Raw genomic sequence first — 24,941 nt, 5'->3', positions numbered from 1 at the left:
TTCAGCACAAAGCAGTGGTGTACAGTGGGCCAGCCCCAGCCCGGTCAGCCCGTCCCCGTCCCCCCCGCGGGCCGTACGCCAGCCGAGTGTCAACACCACCGGCCGATCGGGAACAACCTGGCCCGACGTTTCTTTGCTCTTGTGGCCTGAGCGATTCGTACTTTGCACCATACACCGTGTCTCGAAACGTTCTGCAAACATTCGATTCCGATCCCCTTTTTGTCCTTGGCGGGCACCAGCCCCCTCCGCCGGGGGCCGACGCAGTAACAGAACCGGCTGCGGCACCGACTGGCACCAGGGACACCGCGTCCCCTGCTCGGCTTCTCGAGAGACCGGCGCTGCACAAAGCATCCCGCAAAGCGAGGCGGGGACCACACGGCTCCTTCGCCGGGGAGGAAACCGTGTGCCGAAATTCCTGCAGCCGCCGAGCCAGCTGTAACTTCTACAGCCGCTCCGCTGAGCGAAGCGGAGCGGCCCCCCCGGCCGCGGCGATTACACACGTCTGCGGTGAAGAGCTTCACGCGTGAACGGGGAGGTCCGGGCAAGAGGTCACTGCCACAAGACCGCCAGGAAATCGCTCTCCAGTTGGGCCGCGAGAGCTCAATCATGGGAAGTGCACAAATTCCCAACGGCAAGGAGGCAATGACGTAACGCCGAGATCGCTTTTTCAAGGGCATATCAAGGCAAGGGCGGCTCGCTTCTTACTGCCAAAGCTCACACCACCCCCTCTCCTTTTCGCTTCCCGTTTGGCCGGAGTGGGAACCCGGGTTGAGGAAGCTGGTGCGGGGCTGGCCGAGGGCTGCTGCCGCTGGGCTCCCAACCCGCCCGGAGAGCGGGAACCAGGGCGCTCAGAAATAACCGACAGATCCCCAGATCCAGCACTGGGTGCAGCCAGCCCCCCCCACCCCGTGCCGGGCTCTGCCCCCACCCAGGGAATGAGCCCGTTCCCAGCTCCCAGGGCGGTCGGTGTGTCTCTCAGATAGGCATCTTTTTGCTTAGACTTTCTCCTCCCGCCCTGGCTCTTACCCCCGCGAGAGCGTGGGACGTTTCAGCCCCGCATCGAAGCGAGCAGCGGTGCGGAGCCTTTCCCAGGACCGCTCCGCATCCCAGCCCGGGCGAGGGGGGTGCTGCCGTCCCCCGCAGCGTGCTCCCCCGCCACGGGGCCGGTTTGCGGTGCCTTTGCCGGCCCAGCACCCGGAGCGGCTCGAGGCGAGCACCGCGCAGGAAGGCGGCTGGATGCCTGCCCGGGGGCTCGGGAGCTTCCTCCGGAGCCTCTCCCCACGCTGGGACAGCCCAACCAGCTCCACGCTTCTCCCACAGAGCCCACGCGGGGCAGCAGGAGGGTTCGAATTAAATCCCTTAAATAGTAGCTGCAGCACGGTGTGAATTCACAGGCAGCACCTCTGACACCCCGATACCGCCGCACCACGAGCTGCTTCGCCACTGCAAAAAAAAAAAAAAACAACCTACGGACCTTGTTAGACATTAACAGACATTTCACCCTGAAACCGCTCAGACTAACCCAGCGTGGCAGAAGGGAAGAAGTTAAACTGTGACTAAGAGATACGACGGGAGTTGGAAAGCCTAAACATTTCAAACCCTGGCTCGGCAGGGGCTCGGCAGCGTTGTGCTGACGGTAGATACCGCAAGGCGTTAGCAGAGCTGGGCGGCAGGGCCGGGACCACAGCCCACACCCTGGCAGTGGCCCGGCCACCCACGCCACGGGCGTTTTGCATCACCTACCACCGGTATTTGTAAATTAAACACGGTAATTACCGCTGTGCAGCAGGGCAGAGAACTTGGGTCACGGTGTCAATTGGAGACGGAGCGCGAGCACCGTAGCAGCCTTACTGCCAAAATGCACATCCTATAGGTCGAGAAACCCAAGGTCAAGTGCCTCGCCTAAGCCGAGAGGCAAAAATAAAGACAGGGGAGGGGAGGACTGAAGAGCGGGGGTTTCACCTGCCCCGCACGGGGCTCCCACACCTTTCCGCAGGCTGCAAAGCACAAACAGGCAAGGAGGAGTTGCTATTTACGTCTGTGTGACTCACAGTATCGTTCTGGGAGAACTATAGGGGCTATTGTGGGCCCTTCCCTACCACACCCAGCCAGGAACAGGCAAACAGGTTGTTCCACATCCCTCCCATTGCTATCGGCACCGCAAGCCCAGCAGGAGCCAGCTGCCCCTCCAGAAGGCAGAGCAGTAGGAACCCATCTCACAGGGCTCTGCTTTTTTGAGTTTTCAGAGCCTAAGATTTATTTTTTTTTTTGTTCCTCTCAAGCTAGATACAAGCCCTTTTTAATAAAAACACCAAACAGTGCATCGGCAAAGGAGCCAACCCGCTCCGGGGCAGAGCATGTTGGTGCCTGCGCAGCGCTGAAGCAACCCAGCCTGTCCTGCAAGGGCAGCGGGCGCCGGGGTCCCGCTGCCACCGGCAGCAGCTCGGCAGCAGGGATGCTCTGACAAGCAAACAGCACTGCATCCTCCCCAGCACCGCTCCTGGCTCCCGTAGCGTGGAGGATGCAGCACTGTTGGCATCCCTCTCCATCGAGATCGCTTGCTCTGGAGCTGCAGATCCCAAATAGAGAGCACAAAAGGATGAAATAGGGAGTCCAGGGGGTCAGCTCCTCTGCTATTTGACATTGTGTTGGGCTTCTCCCTGTTGCTTTTTGTTAAGGGAGGCCAGGAAAGGCGATGGTGCCTTCGAGGGAAGTAACCAAGCTGGCAGAAAAGGAATATTAGCTCCTTAATGAGAAAAATCAACAGACAGTAACAGGGCAAATTGAGCTCCTGAAGCCTAAGAGGGGGAAAAAAAAATAAATCTGTTTTTCAGTGGCTGGTTAAATGCTATTAGCTGAACCCTTTGATGCCAAGCAACACCTAAACCCAGGGAGGGGATGCACCCACACCAGTACATTGCCAGGGCAGGTGGAGATGCAAAACCATCAGGTGGGTGGCCTGGAGGAGAAGGGGCCAGGAGGTCCCTGCCCCAGGTGCTGCTCCGACACCGGCACCCATTTCACTCCTCCCCAACTTTGCTGAGCAAAGGTGCCTGCTGGGCAGGAGAGCTCCACCAGTTTGGTGGGGGTTTTTGGTTGTTTGTTTGTGGGTTTTTTTGTTTGTTTGTTTGGGTTTTTTTTCTGTTTTTTGGGGGGAGGGTGGGGAGTGGGGTGGAGAGCATCAGCCTTGTGCACAGTAAAGAAGCACTGCTTCAGGGTGACATCCTGCCCACCGGCCTCGGCAGAGCAGGCTCTCAGCCCAGTGGTTCCCAGTTCCTCTTTCAGCATTGCACGCTGCCCGGTTTCACATCTTCCACTTTCCAGCAGCTGCAGCACTGACCACTGTAACCAGCAGCAAGCCTGCCCCCCCCGCCCCCCCAGCTCCCACGGTCATGGCTCAGGCACATCCCAGCTGCCTCCCCCCATCCTGTAACCACAGACTGGCAATAGTTCCGCTCGCACATCATGCCACGTGCTGAAGATCTGACCTAGCCAGATTTAAGCCAGAAGCATTCTACTAAAAACTTCTGCAATCTGTTCCCCCCCCACCCGCTTTCCTCATATTAACGTATCTTGATCCAAGTTCATCAAGCACATGCCACGGACAAGCCCTCGAGCCATGAAGAGCAGCATTTCACAGCCCAACACCTCAGCCAGACAGGAAAGCTCCGACTCATCAGCGCTGCCATTCAATCACAAGACAACTGGGGGGGAAGATCTGTGTGTGCAGGGGGAAGGATACGAGTGTGGGGAAACAATCAGCTTTCTCTGTGCTGATTCATCTATTTCCTCTTCAAAAGGGTTTCACTTATCACAGCCCCAAAGGATGGTACCGATTTGTTGATGCTGTATTAGCAACTCATCAGCATTAGAATGATCAGCTCTGTTTGCAGCCTCTGCTTCAACCCAGCTCAAAGCTCAAGACATTTTTTTATTTATTTATTGAGAAACAAGGTAAAGGAAAAAGGAAAAGGTTCTTAAGGCACTCTGACTCAAGCAAGTTGCCATTGACACTTCACCACAGACAGATTAGAGACCTGGGTGATCCCAGACCTGTACAAATCCTCTATCTCCACCATGACATATCATGATGTACAGACCAGTGTGTCCCCAGTGCCCAGCTGCTCTGGCAGCAGCTGTATTGGTGACACAGGATTAATTAGCGCAGGAGACCACGACTGCACAGAGATCACATTCCCCAGCCTGGAGCCACCCAGCTCGGACCCACACAAACCGGTCATCCTGCCTGCCAGCAGTCCTGGATTGGGGGGGGGGGGAAAGCAAAACACCTCCAGGACACGGGGCTGGCCACACAACGAGCTGTGCCCCTTCCTAAAAACCTGCCAAGCTCCCAGCATTGCCGACGGACAGCAAAGCCCAGCCCACGGACACACACGTGGCCCCTCCGTCCTGCCCGAAAGGATGGAGCATCCCTGCGGGAGCTCGGCCCGGGCTCGGTGCCCGCAGCAGGTAGGCAACTCGAAGGTGTCAGCACTGAAGGTGAAACCCGAACGTTACACACAGCTGCTACGCGTTAGAAACTCCAGCCAGGCAACATGCTCTTCGCAGATGCTCATTTAACAACCCTCCACCATTACTTACCCAAACACAGGTTGGTGAGAACAAGCCTACTGCTATGGCAGTCTGCTTTTAACCAGAGGATTGGAAGGGAGTGAAAAGGCAACGCAGACAGTAGAGAGACCCTTTCTGAGGCAGGCAGCCGTTTTCAAAAGGTCTTTCTCATGTTTCTGCACCCTTAGCAAGCCCATTCCTACAAGTTCCTTTCCTAAGTGAACTACACTGCTTGGAGGCCGAGTCCTGAATTTTTGGAATAATTTGTCTGGCAAATTAGGCCTTTTAACAGAATCACAGGTGGAACGGAGGTCCGGAGCATTCATTCTTTCAGCAGCAGCACAAGGTTGTTACCCCCAAGCCATTACGTGCATCGTTAAGTCCAATTTTAAAAGCATCAAGCAACAAGATTACCGCTGCTCTCCCACCCAGGAGCTCATCTCCACGGGCAGAGGGACCTCACTGCAGGGACACCAAGTCACCCACAGGCAAATATTCCCTGGAGTTCAGCTGCATTTCTGCTGGGCGCTGCTCTGGCAGGACCCCCGCAGACTTCGGGCACCACGGCCACCGCCAGCGGTTCCCTGGTCACACACCGAACACTGCGACGACCTCTGACATTCGCGGGATCTGTATCTGCATCTCCGCTGCTTCAGGAAGCAGCTACCCAAAACAACTGCAAATCCAATTAACAGATTAATCCCTGTCCCCAGAGGATTCAGTGCAACACAAAGCCTACAGACCCCGCCGCCAAGAGCCAGCCCAGACTGAGCTGCTGCAGCGAAGACTGGAGTCTGACCTGCCCGGCAGCCGTGGGCATCCCACCAGGCTGGCCGGCTCCTCTCCAGGAGCTGTCACGTCCCAGGCTGGTGCCACCCTGGCTCGATGGCAGCACCACGGACAGGATCAGGCTCTGTGCCCAGCTCCGACCGCAGGCACCTTCTCGGGGCACAGCGTGCCCAGTGGAGATGACTCTACCCCGCACCCCTCCGTGATGCTCCTCAGAGTTTTAAAAGCTGCATGGAGATGGTTTCAAGCTCTTGAAGCTCCACCGACACAAAACAGCTCCGCAGCAAAGACCGGACCACCAATGTGCCACCTGTCCTGATTTTATTGTGCAAACTGTGTATCGGAAGAAAGCCATTCTCTACCAGAGGCTCATTTCAGCTCAGCAATGGTCGACTAATTACTGCATGTCTTGCCTTTTCATAGCACCATGCTTCAGGCACAGCAGCCCTCACTAATTCAGGACCACCTTCGAGAAAAGCAACTGCTAAGCAAAATCCACCCCCAGCCCTGTGGAGTCTCCTGCAGATGCTCTTCAGCCCCAGCATCCCCGTGCGCTCCCAGCCCCGTGGAAGCTGCCTCCGGCTCCACTCACCAGGCACAGGCTTCCACGGAGACAAACTCTTCCCAGGACTTTGCCACGGCCTCATTTCCAAGGGGGACAAAAGAAACCTTGAGTAGCATCTCGGGGACCTAAGCAGGAGCTGGACAAGGGCCAAAGTCACCCAAAGCACTCGCACTCATGAGACTGGAGCTCCTCAGGAGTGCCTACAAGCTGTTCCCGGATCCAGCCTGGAGCAAGCCTTCACTGTGCAGCGTTCACGCCCTCCACACCAGCTTCTCAGCTTCCCAAAAGCCACCGCAGCAACCACGGAAGGTGTGAAGAACAGCACGAGGAGCCTCTCTCAAAGAGGAACTGTGGGCATGGGTCTAATCTTCCCAGTGCCAGAAAGCGGGCAGCAGCCCAGAGCAGGGAGAGGAGCAGCTTTCCTGCCGTCCCTGCCGGGAACGCCACCGCAACCCGAGCCTGGCCGCGACCCCTCCGGGGCGCCCAGCAGCTCCCGGGGAGGGCCCATAACGGGGGTCATCCCCCCCTTCCCGCATGGCACTGGGAGCTGCTCTGGAGCACGGAGCAGCTGCAGCTCCTCATGAGGCACAGAAGGATTTGCCCAGGTTGTTGAAAGCATAAAACGGCTAAACCGACATGGAATTGCACGGAGCAAACTCGGGGCAAACTTCTGTGTGGGGACAACCGGCAGCCACACCCCGTACCTGGTCAGAGCATCACTTTAGTTAAAATCCAAGAAAACAGACTGTGAGCACCCCAAACCTCAGCAGCGGGGTTCAGACTCCTGTGTAAACTCAAGCCAAAGCTGATTACAGCTCAAGTGCTTTATTATCGCTAGGTTTTCCATTACCACCCAGGATTATCCTGTCTACACACAGCTGGTAAAATCTGATGGAGAATTTACAAAAAAAATGTGAAGTGCTAAGCAGCTGGTGAGCAGAGACTTAAGCCTGGAGGCAGCGCTCTGACAGGCTAGATGTTTTCAGTGAGACAAATGTGCAGCATCACTATAATCACAGGATTTTTTTTTTTTTTTTTTTTAAAAAAAGTCAGCCCCAAGCAGAACAAGTCACCCCAGACAGCCGGCAGGGCTGAACACAGCTGGGGACAGGCAGCTCTCCAGCGCCCAACTGAAAAAGTGACTCCTTGGAGTCACAAGGGCTATCGGAGAGAAGATGACAGGAGAACACGGCCGGTTTGGGTCACCCACTGACAGAGCCCCAGCAGCTCCCCCAGCACAGAGCAGCCTCGGAGTGTTCACCCAGCTCCCCAGGATGAGGCTTCTGTGCTGCACCACCCGGGGGGTGCTGAGCCCCCCCAGCCCCCCCCGGCACAGACAGCATCACTGCAGCGCAGGCAGGAGAGCTAGGGACCGATGTGGCTGCCTTCATCACCTTTCAAACATGGGGGCTGGGTATTTTTATGTTCTTTTGACACCTACTGTCCCAGAAATCCACATCTGTATGTGGATTTTCTGAAAAAGAAAGGGTTAAGGAGGGCGGGGAGGAAAAATCTCAGATCCTTTTCTGGAGGTTGGAAACAGATGCAAGCTGCAGCCCCCACCAGAGCATCCTGGAGTCCTGCCTGATGTCTCGGAGCAGCTTTCCCCGTGCTGTCACCCAGGGAGGGACCCCCCGCACGGGGACGGGGGAGCAAGGGCAGCACAGCGTTAATGCAAGCGGTGATTATGAACATCCCCATCTGCTGCAGCCTCTGGTAAGGCATGAAATAACCCAGACCCCAGCGCTCCTTTCTGGCGCTATCAGCAATCACAGCACAGGGCCTGATAAGGTAAAGGTGTTCCCAGGAAAAGCTGTACCTTTGGCGAGTGCAGCACCAATCTAAAATATTTTTCAGCCCCTGTTTACACATCCCGCTGGAAGGAGGTTGTGTCCCCAGCTGTTATCAGCTCCAGTAAACTGCAGCCAGAAATTTTATCTTAACTTTCCTCTGCATGGAGCAGCTGCCACAATAAATATCAGCAAGATCAACAAAGCAAGAGGTCTGAGGAACAGCCGCTCATCACAGCTCTGGGCTGAGCAGGAGCTGCCAGGATCCTCCCTCGAATGTGCTCACACCAAGAGCAGAAGGCACAGTGATTCGGAAACATTTTTAAACCAACCCCAAAATACTCATGCCACACACCAAACGCACGTTGGAAGACTGTGGGAGGGCACTAAGGATGCCTGCTGTCAAACCACCATCCTTCGGCGAGGGAGCAGGACCCCCAGAAGACACCGAAGCCAGGTTTTAGTCGTGAGCGAAGCCTGGGGCTGCTCTGAAGGGGAGGCAGGGTTTGCAGTCCCCAGGCTCCTGCCTCTGATAAGGCTTTCCCAAGCTTTCACGTCCAGGGGGCCAGAGCTGCTGCATCTTTCACCCCCGAAGAGGCAGAAGAGGAAGCCCTTAGCGAGGTCTGCACAGCCCTCACAATCTCAGTCGCTGCCTGCATCGCACACAAGGCTCTCTTGTTTTATTTATTAAACAGAAACAGATTGCTATAGGCAGCTTTAATCCAAGCGATAGAATCGGTTTCCATAGACACTTGCTGCTTCCCCATCAAAATTCAGGCGCAGGCAGCGAGCTGTGCACGGCCGAGCTGGGCTGGAGCAGCCCGCTGGTGGGGCGAGGGGTGTCTGACACCGAGCACAACACGGCAAAACCGAAGCCTGGCCCCCCCGAGGGGCTGCTCACCCATCGCTTCGTCCGCCTTTACAGCCATTTCAGCTCAACCTCTTTTCTGCTAATTGACTGCCTCGGAGAGCTCGCGTTAACGAGCACGGCTTGCCATCTCCCAGCACAGCGATCTGGTGAGCCAGACCTGCGGGAGGAGGATTCGTTCACCTGGGGCTGCAAAGGCCACAAGACCAAACCCCATCTCAGCCCCACAAGAGCCTGAACGAGGGGCTGCAGCATCCCTGGGGCGGGGGGGAGCCGGGGGAAGAGCCGCCTCAAACCACGTCTGCGCGGCAGAACAGCAGCGAGGAGGGAGAACACGGGAGCCATGCCCGGGCAACGGGACGAGTGGAAAAGCAGCTCCCGAGTGACGGACCAGAGGAGTAAGAGGAAGGAAGGGGAAGGAGACGCTGAGCATCGCTGCCCGCGAGCTCTGTCGCAACTCTGGTCGGCTGAGCAGGTAAATACAAGACGCCCGCAGCGTTCCACCGACCCTGCGCCAGCTCTGCCACACTCAGCGGGGTTTTGGGGGTGGACACAGCCCCCCACCCCACCCCAGCCCCGGCCAGGACCCCCAAACCGCCCCCTCCCCTCCAGAGGCTGAGTCCAGCACCGCTGCCTCAGACCCAGGCAGAGCCCAGTGCTCGTCCCTCCTTTGCAGAGCAAGGCAAAAACACCAAAGCAGCCGCTCTCTGCAAACGCTTCCTCTTTGCCAACACCACAAGCTGACAATGCCCCAAAACCCTGACACTAATAATAGCAGGCTTTTCTTTTTTTTAAAGCTACATTAACAGTAAACACAGAATTTTTACCATTCACATGAGGCAGGATCAGCTCCACATTGAGTTTATCTCCAACAGCAAAAATCTGGTTTCCCTCCTGTGCTCAGAACCTGCTCCGGACTGTGACACCATTTAGCAGTAAACTGGTGACTTACCCAATTCTTTAGATCCTTGGCTTTCACTGGCCAACTCTCCCATCTTAACCAGAGCATCGAAGTATCCTTTTGCTGCGTAAGTCATACCTAAAAGCATCAAAAAATGCAGGTTATATTGTCTTTAAAGGCTATTATAACTTCTCTGGCACTGAGGAGATGCTAGACACTAAAATAGACATTACTTCAAAGAGCTTAACCCCATGGGGAGGGACTAAACAAACAGAAGAAATATGAGTGAAGGAAGAAGAAAGCTCGAGCAGCAAGATTACAGGACAATTTAGGACAAAAAAGGTACGTGCAGGACCTGGGTGGTTTTCATTCCAGAGTAACCATCAGCCTGCTTAATGCCGCTCAGAAAAATCACTGTGGAATAATTGAATATCACAGACTTTCATTATAGTTCAGTCTTGTTTGTTGACATTCCAGCTACACACTCCACTTTAATCAGATAAGCAGGGGGTTTCCTCTAATCACGAGAACATGTTGTACAGCTTTAGCTCAACACCATCATATTATGTGCTGAAGCCTCTTCCAGCAAGAATTACTGATTAAGACACTTCCTTCAGTTGCCCCTACAAGCTCAGAGATCCAAAGCAAAGGATGACCAAACACAATTTTAAAAATTACAGGAAGATGTTGGGCTTCAGAGTGTAATCACAGTAGGGATGTGAGAAAAATAGAAAACAAGTGATCATACTGGTTGTCTTCAAAACGCTGCAGTTACAGCGTGCCCAACTTAAGCTGTGATAAAACAGCACGTTATAAAAAGGACTCCACCACCCGAGAAATTAAAAGCTGCATTATCCGTATAACATTTCAGAGGAGCACGTGGAAGCTCGGTCCCAAGTGCCACCTCTCGCCCCGCAGCGGCCCCGGCCTCTCCTCCCGTCCCCGCGGCACCCAAGTGCAGCCCCAGCAGGGAACCCGCAGCAGCAGCACACCCAAGCCATGGACCACCCCCCCGGACCCCCCCGCTTCGTCAGCATTGTTGGGAACAGCTGGGAAATTCTGCTGCTTGGAAGGGTGTACCAAGTGCCCCATCCCTGGGAGAGCAGAGTCCACAGCCCCTGCGCAGTGGAGCGGGATGGAGGGGCACTCCCCACGTCACGGCCAGTTGATCCATTAAAACCTCATTCAAAACACAGCTGAGAACTGGCAAGGAAGCAGCGGGCAGGGGAGCGCTGTACCCGAGAGCAGCAGGACAGCTGCACCTTAAAAGATCCTTCACTGAAACGTCCAGGAACCTCATTTCACTTGTGGAAAATAAAATGTGCTCCAGGCACAAAGCAAGAAGGCACAGATCCTTCCCAAAGGTCGCATTTCAACCACCAGCGTTTAAGAACATGAGACACTAAAATATTTTTTTTTCCACTGGCTTCAGATTATGACAGCCTCTTCCCTTACAGGCGTCTTCACTGAACCAATTACAAAACAAAATTCAAGAGACATGTGCAGTGCAGCTCTGAAGCGAGCAGAGCCCTCCCCAAAAGCAAGCAGCCGCCTCTGGGGTTGAACAAAGCCTGCATCAAACCTTCTTAAAACTGAGCCAAGTAGGACCCAGGCAGTATGCAAAGTCATTTTAAGTCAAAATAGTCCATTTTTGGTTGTTATCAATTCATATTTTATTTCTGAGCATTTAAACCTACACCTCCCATTAGGTCTCTGTATTCCCAAACAAGAGCTGCCACCAATTTTTTTAGTTTTTTTTCCTTCTCTTGCAATGCATTCTTCTGGGCAGTCTGAAGATTTCAATAACACATCTATAAGCAGAACTTACACTCTTAATTCTAAATATTTTAAAGTAACACTGAAAGATAAGCTGGTTGGAGATGTATGCGTTATCAGGTGCTACCCAACATTTTATCACTCGAATCCTTTCCACACCCGTGGCTCCGCAGCAGGCTCATGCCTTGCACATCCTAATGCCTTGAGCCTTGCATCGGGGTCCAGGAACCATCTCCCCAGCTTCCTCCCCTGGGAACAAAGAGCACCCCCTTCCACCTTTCCTTGGCCACGCTGTCCAGCCAGACCCAGCCAAACCCCCACCAGCCTTGCAGCCCCCAGGGTTTCAGCAATAAAACACATCAGCAGTGCAGTTTCACTTACTTGCTAAGGCTTTTTCATAGGTCTTCCCCATAGAAATGAAATTCCTGAGGCTGGGATTGAACTGCTCCATGATCGTCTAGAGGAAAAAGAAGAACATCATCAAGGGTTAGCAGAGATGCGCGGGAGCTGGACAGAGCAGCTCCACACTCCCCTGGGGCAGCCACACTGTACTGGGTGTTCATCAGTGTGATGGCAGAAAAAAAAAAAAAAAAAAAACCAACCCCTCCCACACCTCTCAGCAACTCAGCTTCCCAACGCCTGCAAGAAGATGGTGGGTTTACACCAAGAAGCCTTAAGCATACCCATGCCTTGCAAATAATGCACAAAAGCAATGGCCCTATTGACCTGGAAGGGCAAATGTTCTTATTTTGGGTAAATCAGAAGTACAGGATGAAGACAGTGCAGAAGTAGCCAAACGCCAAACCACACGCTACGATAAGGGATGTTGAACATCAGCTGAAGGCAACAACCCGTTGCCACCACCTCGAGCCATGCCTCCTCCTGCTCTCTATGAGCATGTTGGAGGTACCTTCACCCCTCGCCAAGGACAACCGCTCCAGAGGGCTCTTCCCAGCCCCAGCTCCATTGGCTCTGCCCTGGCACCAGGTGGGAAGATGCCCCCAGGCATCCTCCCTTCATCCCGCAGTGTTACTGAGGAAGACCAAGCTTGGGTTTTGAACACCACGAGGCAGAGGGTCAATAACAAGGTGGCTCTGCAGTGTCCCAGTGCCAGGTGCCTTGTGCAGGTGCTTCGCCGTGAGAGATAAGCGAATGCCCCAAACCAGAAAATTATCAGATATGGCAAATATGACCGTAATAGTAATAATAACCATAAGTGGCTGTTTGAGACAGCAGACAATGGCCCTCAGGCCAACTGCCAAGTTGACCCGAGTTCTGGGAGATGATGGCTGGTGACATCCCGCTCCTGGGATGACCTCGGAGAATGGCATCAGTTTGCTCTATCAAGGACCAGCAAGAAGAGCTGAAGAGTGATATTCGGAATAACCCCCGAGGAGCTGAAGACAAAACAAAGCCACCATCGTCCCCACCGACGTGAAGCCATGTGCAAGGAATTACACCTCGGTCTCAAGGCACTTGGTGTCACTTTCCACCTGCCTATAAATGCATAAATTAGGGTGTCGGTGAACACCAGAAGCGCTGTCTGACAGCTTTTCCTCCCTCGCTTTAAGGTCCTTATTTAAACATGGGGGTGGTGGGGGGAGGAATAATCGGATCACAAAGAAGAACGGCTCTTTGTCCGTTTGGCACAGCAGCTACTGACCCTCCCCTGCCAGAGCTATTCAATCCCTGGCGCCGATAGCATCTCTAAAACCAGACACCGATTCCCAGCCGAGCTGTGGCAGAGACAACAAAATCTCCATTCTCTCCCGGCAAATCCGACCCCCGGACTGAGCCCGGCTGCAGCCCCGGAGCCTGTCCCAAGCCCCTGCCCCACCTCGGGGACAGCCCCCCACCCTGTTCCGACAGCCTCCCGCCAAGGGTACCACTGGAAAATTAAGTTTAATGCCTACGTGTCCCCGCCCGCCCCGAGCACGGATGGTGTTCCCCCTCCCCAGGGAAGCGAGGGCTCTGTACCCCCCCACGCCGCGCTGCTGGCAGCGTCCCATCCCGGGGAAGGGAGGCAAGACGACAGACAGATACTTACGGCAAATAAGCTGATTAAGCATCTGCCAACCTCATCCGAAGCTGGCCAAACGCTATAAAGCTCATTTTCTGCCTGAGGCATTTTTATCCCAAGTTCCTGCTGCCTGGCCTTTGGAGAGCGTGACAGTTTAATTTTCTTCCCTGGGCGCACGTGTGCGAGGCTCAGCCAGCGCCTTCCCCCCCCGGCTCAAAACAGCCATTTTCCAATTTCAGTGAGCAGGGACCTGCGCAGGACGCCAGCTCGGAGGCCACCGTCAAGGCAGGGCGTCACCAAGGTGCTGGTTTTTGCTGGCAAGAGAAACCCTTTTAATCCTCCAAGGAGCACACGGCAGCAGCCCCGCTCCCGCAGCAGGGAGCCGCGATGTCCCCAGAACCACCATCCCACCGCCCCGGCCGCTCCCGGGCCCGTCCCACAGCACCAGTCCCGACCCTGCAAAGGACAGAAAATGACTGCAGAGATCTGACAAGGCAAGCGTGAGGCTAACAAGAAACTTCCCTGCTAATTGAGGCTGCGGGTCAAGCTGCACAGCAACACAGCGCGCAGGGAAGCTGCTTTGGGGCAGCGCAGAGCCGTTTAATGAACACGCTCAGCTTGAAAGGAGAAAATTAACCTGTAGCAACAAGCCATGTAGCGAGTTGTTTTCCCTAATTGTAGGAGACAATTGCACAGGAGTTAATTAACACTGACAAGGATTGCTCCATCCTTCCCACGTCAGGTTTTACTTAGGTCAGAAATCTACCTGTGTTATCCCACGAAGCAGCTGGAGGTGTGGGATCACTGCCCGTCGTGGGGACAAGGACACAGACACGTCCCTGCTGCTGGCAGAGCCATGGCTACAGCCTCCACCACGCTCAAGCTCAGCCTGAGCCGTCTGAGGCTGAATAACATTTATGCAGAAGAAATATTGGCAGAATTTCTGTGGGGAAGCAATTTTTAAACAGTTTGCTAGGTTAAGTACAGTAAGTGTTTATGTATATGTACACATGTATATATAAATAAAATTATTTTTGCAGCAGTGCCTATGCAAACATATCTTCCTGAAGGACGAAGCTTAGCAAATAAATGACAGAATAGGATCCGCAGACAAAGCAACATCCGCCGGGCGACCACGGGTGAGCCTCGGCCGTCCCCGCAGCGATGGAGAGCAGCACCATGCCCAAAGGCTTAGAGCAGCTGAGCTGCTCCCGTGGTCCACTGGTCGCGTGGGGATGGACGTGGCGGAACAGATGCAAGGAAATCCCCTTCCAAAATTCAGCACATCTTCCCCAAACGGGAGGGAACTAAAGCACGACTCAGCCCCCACAGTGGCCAGCACTGCCCAGGGCAGGACCCCGCTTCCCCATTGCCCAACAGCTATTTTAAAGCAATAAAAAGAGGAAAAAAAGCCCCCAGAAAGGGTCCCACTGATCAGCTGAAGAAGCGGAGGGAGGTGATTTCGCTGGCCAAATAAAATTCATGAAAGCATAGGAAGTTTGCTGAAAGTGAATGTTTTTAAGACATTGTCTGGAGAGTCCAACAAAAACAGCCCGGCAGGATGAGTGCACTGAAAAGGGCTCTTCACTACAGAGATAAAAATAGTTTTTCAAGCCGCCTTCTCACTCCCAGGGTGGGAAAGGAAGGTGACTCCAGAACTAACACACCTTCGCATTCCCCCTCCAGGTGAGAAGCTGAAAAGCTACCAGCTGCTAAGGAGATAAACCAAAAAATAAACATATTTATGTCAAGCAATATGCTCAACAAGCAATCGCTTCGCACCCTCAAGTCAGCCAGCAAGGTGCTGTAACTGCTCCTGTGACGCTGCATCCGTCCCGGCCCCCCCGAGCAGGGAGGGCAGAGATGCCCCCCCGGGCTTCGGCAGGGCTGTCCTTCGGCTGGCGAGGAGCAGCCAGGTTGGCAGGACACTACAGCAAAGTCGATACTCAGCAAAATTCTGGTAATGAAAGCAAATCTCCTTCTCCCTCAAATTTTGCTCCATCAGCACCACCCACAAGTTGTTTGCCTTCCACGCGCCGCCTGGGCAGAGTTTAGAAAAACACAGACAAAAAAACCTGGCAGCTAAAGGTTGAAAGGGCTTTGCTTTGTTCCACTGCACTAAATTCCCTGGGTAATACCACTCAGCTCTCAGGGACTGGCACGGCTTTATTCAGCTGCCAAAAATGAAACTAATGCAAAGCACGAGGTCTCCAGGACATAGCCCTGATGAATTGGGGGGGGGGGGGGGGGGGGGGAAGAGGCAACAGAAAATAAACTCCCCATCTCTCCCCCTCTGAGTGCACTCCACGCTGCAGCAAGGATCTACGGGCTGCTCCGATGCTGTAATGGTCAGCTCATAAGTAGAAGTATGTCCTCCCCAAGAACAAGCTGGAAATGGAGCTGATTGAGGTTATATCAGGTTTCTCCTGCATAGGAAAGACCTGCGCGACGCCTCCTTAAAGGCTTTAAAGAAAAATTTAAAAACCAGGCTGTGCAGTTCTCCCCAGGTACATCCCTGCAGCCTTCCAGGTAGCTTCTAAAACCAAATACAGAGCACAACGAAAAGCAGGTGCTCCTTTGCTCTGCTGGGGCAGGAGATGGTCGGCAGCCGCGGTCCGGGCTCCGCACCGCCGGCAGCACCAGCGCGGCGCATCCCTGCCGGGCTGGGGTGGGACCTCCCTGGCACACACTGCCCGGATTACGGAGCGGGAATTCCAGCCAGACTTCATATCCAGCCTCTCCTCCACGCAGCAACGCGGCGAAGGGCTGGACAAGCGGGGATCAAGGCGAGGAGGCGCCAGGATTTGACCGAGGGACGAGCATCGCCACGAAGGTCGCAGCGTAGGCTGTGCCCTGGGCTCCTCTCCCAGCCACCCCCCTCGTAGGGACAGCCTGGCAGCGCTCGCTGGGGACGTCCCTGACACCTCAGCGAACACAAGCGATGGACTTTGAGCTAAAAAACAACTTCAGTGTTTTCCTAAACCCACTCTTTGATGCCCTTATGCAGCAGTAAGGTGCGATGGCTCCTTGCAAGACTGATGCTGCCCAGTGGCACGGGTGGGTGGGCTCAGCCTGGCACCCACGGCTTTCCTGGGCGACCCATGGGTGACAGCAGGGCATTACGTGACCATGATGAGTGCCATCAGAAGGGGCAGCACCATGGGACTCTCCACCACACCACAGTCACACTGCAGAAGCTGCTCAGCTATAAGGAAGTTTAGTCTCCAAATGGGTCACCCCTGCTCCAGGAACGGCTTCATTATTTCTGTATTAATATTTAATGCCCAAACAAACCCCAGTGCTGCCTCCATCTCCGCTCCTCCCGCTCAGGGCCACCAGAAGACAGCCCCGTAGTTTTAAGAGCCAAGTTTCTGCTGGGAGGGGAGCCTCGCCCGACTCGTTAGCGGGGCTGATTGCAATTGCTGGCAACACCCCCACCTCGCAACCCTGCCGCCGGGAACATCCCCGGCCAGCCCAAGCCCCCGGTACCTCGGTGCACCGTAACACACGACGCAGCAGCAGCAGTTTCACAAGCGGAGCTGCTGGCAGCATCCCTCCCTCGCCACCAGCAAGCCCACCTCGCCGCGCGCTCCCAAGGCGGCGGGAAGGGCTGAGCCACTGTCCTCCGGCCACCGCTCCCACGGGGTCCTGCCCCGAAAGGCAGAGAGCATGAACAATTGTTACTGGAGAAAGAACTCAGCAACAAGGAAATCGGGATAAAAGCAAACAAAAAAAAAAAACCCAGAGTCCCCATCTAAGGGCATTTAGTTTCTACTAGCTATTGTGTCAGAGGGTGAAGGGACACAAATTTCAGGGCAAGAGCTCCGAATGCCTTTGTAATTGGGGTCTGGGCTTGAAGGAACCTGGAATGAGTTCCTGCAGGGTGCAGATCCCCCCAGCACCCACCGGGAAACACCTCGTCAGTACCCACCAGCTGTCACCCCTGTGAGGGTGACCTGTCCCCAGCCCCCCTGGGTTGGGGTCTCCGCTGCTGAGCCGGGAGGGTCACCCAAGCCCCCTCCCCAGAGACCTCGCACCAAGGGGCTGGAAGAGCTGGGCGCAGGAGACGCCGGACATGCGCTGGCCTACGCCGGACCCGGCCCTGCAAGACGGCAGCAAAAGTTTAGCCACGAGCAGCCTCAATGCAACAAGGCACCGGAGGGGAAGCTCCATCCCAGGGAGCAGCATCTTGGAGCACCTCCGGCCAGTTAGGAGATACCTGCTCTATAACACTTCTTAACGCACAAGTTTTAACAGCCTGGAGATGCGTCACCCCAGCGGAGGTCAGAAACCACTCTCCCAGCCTGCAGGCGGAGGGGATGGAGGTGAGGGCAGCCCCACATCACCACCCCCCGTGCCGTGGGGCAGCGCCGGACCCGGAGCCGAATCCACAGCGAAGCCTCGCTTCAAACGGACCCGGCAAAGACACAACTCTGGCAAAAGCGTGTGGCCCGCTAAAAACCCCACAGCCCTGCTCATGCCAGGACGACAAAGCCCGGCCTCCACTCTGCCACCCTCCGCACTCACAGCCGGGGAAGGAGCAGGGTGCTGCCGCCGACCGCCCCGCGCAGAGCCCCGGCCCCCAGCCAGCGGGTTTCCTGGATCTGGGGTGCAGAGACAGCGGGGAGCACAGTGCCTGGAACTCAGGGGTGGCACAGGCTGACTCCAGGGGCCAGCTCCTTCCTCCTCTGTCACACCGCATCATCCCTCCGCTGCCAAACACACCAAGCCACCCACAATTTCCCTTCTGATTCACTTGAGCAAGAATCACTCCCCTTCCCTCTGGACTTGGAGATAATGAGGCAAGAGGCTGTTATGCCGGCAATAACATTTATTACAGCTGATGTGTAGCAAATGACTATCAGGAATTATGCCTGCATTTGTGCAAGACAATTAGGCTTTGAGTTTGGGGTGTTTTTAAGCGAACACCTCTTCAAACATGGAGCTATTCATACACCATTGCAAAACGATCTTCCACACGAAGAAATAGCTTTAAAATGAAATGGAGGTTAGCCTGTAAACAGCAATAATCTAACCTGTCATGAGACAGATTTGTCTTCGGGGGAAAGAAGAATCGCCAGTCCCCTCCTTTCTACAAACAGACAATCCTGTGCGAGGGACGAGCGGGGCACGGGGAGCAGCCCGGAGAGCTGCCCCGCCACCGAGCCGCCCGACCCTGCGCCCGCAGCCGGAGAGGTTTCACCCCTCCAGGTCTGCAGCATCCGTGCCGCTGCGCCGGGGTCCAGGCGGGTGAATCAGTGCCAGGGAAGGTGGGATTACGTTGGCGGAAGGTGCCAGCAGCCTCCGTCTCCCTCTGTAATTACTACACATGTGTAGGCAGCTGCCTGTAGTGGCAGCATCGGCAAGGGGGTGGCTGACAGCTCCTCCACCATCTCATTAGCACAGTCACTCCGAGGGCGAGCGCTGGTTCTGGAAAATGATTACAATGGGCTTCCCAAGCAGCAACGCCTTCCCCGAGCAGCAACGCCTCGGGGAAACCTGCACGGGAGAGGGTGCCTGCCATGGGGAGCAGCCCGAGAGCTGCTGCTCCCCCCTGCTCCAGACCTCGCGGGGAACCGGCTCGACCCCCTGGTGCTGCCGAAACCCCGGCAAGATGACAACGGTGGCAGCTGGCAGCAAAGCGAGGGGCAGCCGCCCATCCCGCGCCCCTGCGGGTTGGGGTTTGGTGGCTGCGAGGAGGCAACGGCCAAACCTCCCCAGCATCGTCCCCCTTCCCCAGGGTTGTCTTCTCCTGACAGCAGCGTTCAAGGCTACAGGCCAGAAAAGCAAACTCACACTTGGGCGATGGGGATGGGAAGCACTGGGGGTGGGTTTGGACTGGGAGGCTCCAAAGCTTGCAGAGCTCTGCAGAGTCCACACAGTCCCCGAGGCTCCAGCCCTAGCGCCGGGCTCCAGGTCACACAAGTCCTCAAAGAAACAGGCAAACACCTGGTTCCCACACACACCCCATGCCACACACCTCCAGGGGCCAAGAAAAGCATCATCATCTTCAGAGAAAAGGCTCCTCGCTCATGGCAGGAAATGCAAATGGAGTCAGGACCATCCTCCTCCAGCACAGAGACCCTGATGTTGGGCGAGACCAGGAGATCTGCCTCCAGCTCCACGTCCTCACTCCCTACACCCTGGCTGCTCCCGCCAAAATATTAATGTGTTCACTAACCAACGGAGACCTTTGGACTCCTCTCGAGTCCACTTTTGGCTCTTGAGCCAAGAGGCCCCCGTGCACCCTCTGCACTTCAGCCAGATCAGCCACAGCTTTGATGGAGCCGGCGCAGCCGCTTGCTCCGGGCCAAAGGTGCTCCGCTCCATTTGAGTGGCGCGGGAACAACGAAGCCGATGGTCAGAGGCAAGAGAAGAGCCCAGCCAGCATTCACCCCTCGTCTCTTGGGGGGAAGCTTCATTTAAGCAGAGTCATTGCGATGGCACGGGCCGCCCCGCACGCTCCTGACGGGGCTGCGCGCAGGGGAACGGTGACCTGCTCCACAAACCTGTCATTAGCACAGTTCTTCGAGGACAACACACCTCAACCAACAACTGAGTCACCCAGACGAAACTGTTCCCAGCGACTGTCCCCAGACCCAGCACACTGTCGCTGGAGCCGGGGGGGACGAGCTCCGGTGACACCCAAACACGGGGCTCCGTGGGAGGGAAAGGGTGACCCGAGCGCGGTGCCAGGCTCTGCCCAAGGTCAAGCGCACCCAGCAGCCAGCCGGGTGCATCAGCTGCATTTAGAGGGTGGCGGGAGCCCCAGCTGTAGTTAAACACCAAAAGCTCCAGTCGCAGACGTGCTCTGCGCCCAGAATAGCTGAGATTTTGGGTGCCATTAGCTCCCTCCGAACAGCTGGTGTGCCCCAGGATCCCAAACCCCAAGACTTTAGAACTTCACTACCTTGGTACCTTTTGTACTAAATTTTTCTACCAGAGGATTGAATAATTTTTTTTTCTTGCTCAGTGCTCCCAGGTAACTCTATCTAACCACTTAAAGTGCAGGAAATCGTGCAAGCTTTCCAGTTTAACAAATGACATCCTGCATTACGTGTTAGGCTAGAAAGGTTTTATTAGACTCCAGCACAGGACTCAGCAGAGCAGAAACCACTTCCTTCACGAGGAAAATTAACGCACATAAATTATTTTATTTTTCTCATGGCACCGGGAGCAAAGCAAAAAGCAAAAAAACCCCATCGAGATATTCAGAAACTCCAGCTATAATCAAGCCACAGAGAAGGCTGGATCGCTTTCACTGCTGCAGGAAAGCGAGTGGCCGCCGCAAACCTGGACCGAGGTGATTTGGGGACAGCACCGCCCGTGAGATAAAGCCAAATTCCCACGCAGGCTCCCAGTCCCCCCACCCCCCAGCGCAGCGGCCGGGGGGGGACCTCGGGGTGCCCGGGGCTGCTCCCCACGCCCCGCTCCGTGGGCAACCCCGGGAGGGAGCGGGGGCGGCCCCGGTCCCCGGCGGCGGCTCCTCCCGCCCGCGCCCGGCGGGGGATGGGAAGGATGGGAGGGGGGAAAAAAAAAAAAAAAAAAAAAAATTAAAATTAAAGGACACCCCCGCCTCTCCAAACCCGGGCGGCACTTGTTGCCGGGGCTCACCTTGTAGACATTCTCGGTGAGCCGGTGCACCTCCTCGGAGCGGGACATGCTGGGCGGGCCGGGCAGCACCATGGGCGGGCGGCGGCGGGGGCTGCGCGGAGCGGCGCGGAGCCGGGCGGCGGGCGCGGAGAGAAGCGCGGAGGAGCGGCCGCGCCACCTTTTATCAGCTCCCGGAGGCCTCCGCCCGCCCCGGCCCGCCCCGCGGGGAGGAGCCGGGCTGGGCCGGGCAGCGCCCGAGCGCGGCGTGGGTTTGAGGGGGAGGCGGGAGGGATGCTCCGTGCTCTGCCCCCTCCTATAACCCACCCACTGTTCCCTGCCGTGCCCCCATCCGTAACCCATTCCCCATCCCATTCCCTCTCCCACACCCCATTCCCCCTCCCATTCCCCTTTCCCTCTCCCATACCCCATTCCCCATCCCATTCCCTCTCTCACACCCCATTCCCCCTCCCACACCCCATTCCCCCTCCCATACCCCATTCCCCATCCCATTCCCTCTCTCACACCCCATTCCCCTTCCCATTCCCCATCCCATTCCCTCTCCCACACCCCATTCCCCCTCCCACACCCCATTCCCCCTCCCATACCCCATTCCCCATCCCATTCCCCCTCCCACACCCCATTCCCCCTCCCATACCCCATTCCCCATCCCATTCCCTCTCCCACACCCCATTCCCCCTCCCCTTCCCATTCCCCATTCCCCATCCCGTACCCCCCACTATGCCCCATAACCTATCCTACACGCCCTGCTACACCCCCCGATACTCCACGCTATACCCCCACTTTACCCCACCCTACATCTCTTGCTGTACCCCACATCCCTGAGGTACCTCACCCGTAGCTCCTGCTGTACCCCACACCCTCGCCGTTCCCCCCACGCCCACGGTGCTGTGCCCCCCTCCCCAGCTGCGCGGTGCCGGGTGGATGGGATGAGGAGCAGCTGGAAGAGGAAGAGCAGCCGGTGGTTTGCTGGGTGTCGGTTTTATACGGGGAAGGACGGTGGCCGCTGGCCGGGAGAGCAGCGGCGGGATGAGCCGTCACCACAGTGTACGGCCCGGCACAGCCCGCGGTGCTTGGGCGCAGCCCGGAGCAGAGCCCGGCGCAGGGAGAGCAGCCCGGGCAGGAGGAGAGGCAGCCCCTGCCTGTCCCCTCGCTGTCCCCACGCTGTCCCACCGCCTGGCCAGCTGGGAGAACCAGACTCACAGCTCATCACCCCGCAATTCCCCCAGGAATCCCTTCCCAGCCCTCCTGGCCGCCCGCGGGACAGCAAAGCTGTGGATCCCCGTCCTTCCCGTCCCCCGGGCTGGTGGCAGCGACTTTCGCCCAGGTGCCGAGGGACCCGAGGAGCGGGGCCATGTCCTGGAGCCAGCGCCCCACATCCCCTCGCCTTACAGCCCCCCCGCTGCTCCCCGCAGGGTGACCCGTGGTTAAAGGGGGGCTGTGCGTGGCCGGTAACGTCTCCGTGTGCCTGTGGCCGTACAGAGGAGGATCATCTCCGGGCCAAGCCTTCCTCACCTTCCTCTCCGCCCCGAGAAGTGGTGAAACAGTTAAGCAGCTGAGCGCGGCATCTTCCGTCATCTCCTCCACCAGTTCGGAGCACGAGGAGCCCAAGCACCAGGCGGTACCTCGGCCCCAAACCTCCCGGTTCGACGCCCCTCGTGCTGCCCGCTCTGGCGAGGAGCCGGGGGCACCAAAGGCGGCCGCTCACTCCGGCCACATTTGGGTCCCATTTTGGCTTCTACCCCCTCAGAGGTTTCACACTCCAAAGGACGGGGAAGAATTTGCAACCCCTGAGAAGGATTTTTTCTCATTTTTCCTAGAGCGGCCGGGTAACCCTTTCCCTCCGTGGCTGATTAAGAGAAGAGGGGGTGGGATGTAACCTCGGGGGGGGGGGGCCTGGGAACAAGGCTGCCACGGGAGACGCTCCCAGGAGGGATGCCCGGCTGCCTGCACCGACGCAGGGACCTCGCAGTGCCCCTTCCCCACTCGAGCCCCCTCCATCCCGCGCGGCCGGGCGGGTCGGCTCTGGCACGATGCTGCTCCCTCGGCCGGACACTGGCGCCTCGCTGGCTTCCCAGTGCCAGCGAAGGATTTCAGATCAAGCGTCCGGGAAAAGAGTGCTGCTATCCGCATCCCCATCACCTTATTTTTAGTTACGTTATGTAAGTTCTTCGCTACGTCATGGATGTGGGGGGTTCTTGCATCTAATTCCAGTGTGACAGCCCAGCAATTCAAACAAGCTGTTCCTCTGGTGAAGAAGATAAAAGGATTTGTAATTTTTCATAATAAAAGAGGCCTTTGGGGACGACCCTCAGAGAATCTCTTGCATTTAGGCCTGCTCTCAGCCGCTCCACTTTCTTCCCATCCTCTGCTTCTCCTTATCCCCAGGAAATCTGAGTACTGAAAACCTTTCCCCCTCGCACCCCCCTGCTCCCAAAGTGAGTCTGCGGCTGGGAGCAGCCAGTGATTTCTTAGTCTCACATTTAAGAGGCAGATTTGCCAAATAATAGTGGCCCTTGGCTTTTCCCATGTCAAAAAGTCTTGCTTGGCAATGGCTGCCCGGGGCCGGTCCGTGCTGCCCGTGCCTGCGGGGCCGTGCCGGAGCCCACGGCAGAGCTGCCGCCCGGAGCACCCTGGGAATTCATGGCAGGAAAAACCTGCCGTTGCCTCGTGCCGTAACATTTGCCTTGATTGCTTTTCGCTTTTTTTTTTTTTTTTTTTTTTTTTGTTGCTAGCTGTCTTTTTGTCAGGGTGATTCACTCCCCAGGGCTCGGCGGCAGCTGGAGCGTGCCCAGGGTAACCATGGTGGCACAGTCCCTCACAGGTTACCTAAATCCCCGTGGCACCTCTCGGGCTCCCTTTCGGAAGGCCCTTTCCACCGCGGGGGCTGTGCCGGAGGAGCAAAACCTGGTGGGTGCAATGTGGGAAACCCCCCACGCCAGACCTTTACCACCCGTGGGATAAACAGGCAGCAGCCCTTCACCGACCCAGAGACAGCCTTGCCAGCCCCGGAGCTGGCACCCGTCCCTGGGGCGATCCCCCCCCCCCCCTTTGCAAAATCGGGGTCTCTCCCCGGGGTGACAGCACATCGGCACAAACGCGGCACCGGCCACCTCCAGCCCGGGGTGGAGTGAAGTTGCTGTGGCAACACCAACTTATGTAATCCACCCCGCTCGGCTGCAGGTGTGGGGAGGAAATTGTGCTATTTTCGAAGTTTCATTAGGTTCCTTCTTAATTACCAGCGTGGCGTCACGCCAGCTCTCCCAGCCGGGTCACGCGCCCCGGCGCAGGGACCCAGCATCGTGCCGGGGCCGCGGCGGCCGCACGCGGGGACTGTTACGGCCAACAACCCCTCTGGGTTCCCAGCGAGGTGCTCACCTCTCGCCAAAATGCCTCCGTGGGGTTTGGGGGATGGCGGTGGCCGCCCGGAGAGGGGATGGAGGCAGGGAGGTGGCTGCAGGGCGGCGAAAATGATGCTGCATGGGGTCAGCGGGAGCTGCCGCATCCTCAGCGCCTCAGGGAAGCCTCCTGGGACACAGGAGACAGAGGAAAAATAAAGGTGGGTTGTGATCCCTCAGCTTTGGATGTGATGTGTCACCAGGAGAGGTGGACGCAGAGGTACAGCCCCCCCCGGCTTTCGCCATCCCCCCTGGCACTTCTGCCAGGGGGCTCGGCGGGTGATCTGCTACCGGGCACGGCTCCGGGCGGCCGCTGCTCGCTCCTCGGCTCCGTGAAGTGTCAGAGTAGGAGAGGCTGAGCGGGGAACCGGGCACCTCTGCAGGCAGCCGGGCCCCGTGGAAGAAGCCGCCTCCATCTCTAACTCACCTGCTTGTCCAGCGCGGTCCCTCGGCGGGGACGGAGCGGAGGCCGCCCCGCTCCCCGCACCACCACGCCTCGGGCTGCTCCTTCATTCTCGTTTCCTCCTTTTTTTGATACGGGCTGAAAGGGAAGGATAAACCCCGCCAGCCCTCGGTGACCCTGCGAACAGCCCGGCTCAGGGCAGGCGCCTACCTGCAAGTGTCAACTTGTTAATGAGATTACCAGGAAAT

The 24,941-nt window shown here is 56.8% G+C and overlaps 1 protein-coding gene and 1 long non-coding RNA gene across 8 annotated transcripts in view; both read right to left on the bottom strand.

Annotated features, from left to right (window-relative positions):
• The window catches only part of BAIAP2 (BAR/IMD domain containing adaptor protein 2), a 46,251-nt gene extending 25,216 nt beyond the window's left edge, over positions 1 to 21,035 (bottom strand). For all 7 annotated transcript variants that reach the window (XM_042802357.1, XM_042802354.1, XM_042802351.1 and 4 more), the window contains exons 1-3: positions 20,896 to 21,035; positions 11,643 to 11,718; positions 9,537 to 9,623 (exon numbers count right to left, since the gene is read on the bottom strand). In XM_042802357.1, coding sequence (XP_042658291.1) covers positions 9,537 to 9,623; positions 11,643 to 11,718; positions 20,896 to 20,967 — 235 coding nt within the window. In that variant the 5' untranslated portion in view covers positions 20,968 to 21,035. The remainder of the gene's footprint in view (positions 1 to 9,536; positions 9,624 to 11,642; positions 11,719 to 20,895) is intronic.
• A 1,976-nt stretch (positions 21,036 to 23,011) lies between these two features.
• On the bottom strand, positions 23,012 to 24,813 carry LOC116963604. Its single transcript, XR_004408300.2, has 3 exons — positions 24,718 to 24,813; positions 24,271 to 24,420; positions 23,012 to 23,140 (listed from the first exon to the last, which is right to left on the bottom strand). It is a non-coding gene; the product is annotated as an uncharacterized LOC116963604 (long non-coding RNA).
• Between the last annotated feature and the right edge of the window lie 128 nt (positions 24,814 to 24,941).

The sequence above is a fragment of the Tyto alba genome, unplaced genomic scaffold (assembly GCF_018691265.1).
Source record: "Tyto alba isolate M040663 unplaced genomic scaffold, T.alba_DEE_v4.0 Super-Scaffold_39, whole genome shotgun sequence".
NCBI lineage: Eukaryota > Metazoa > Chordata > Aves > Strigiformes > Tytonidae > Tyto > Tyto alba.
Note: the sequence above shows the minus strand (reverse complement) of the source record. Positions and strands in the feature narration are given on the sequence as shown.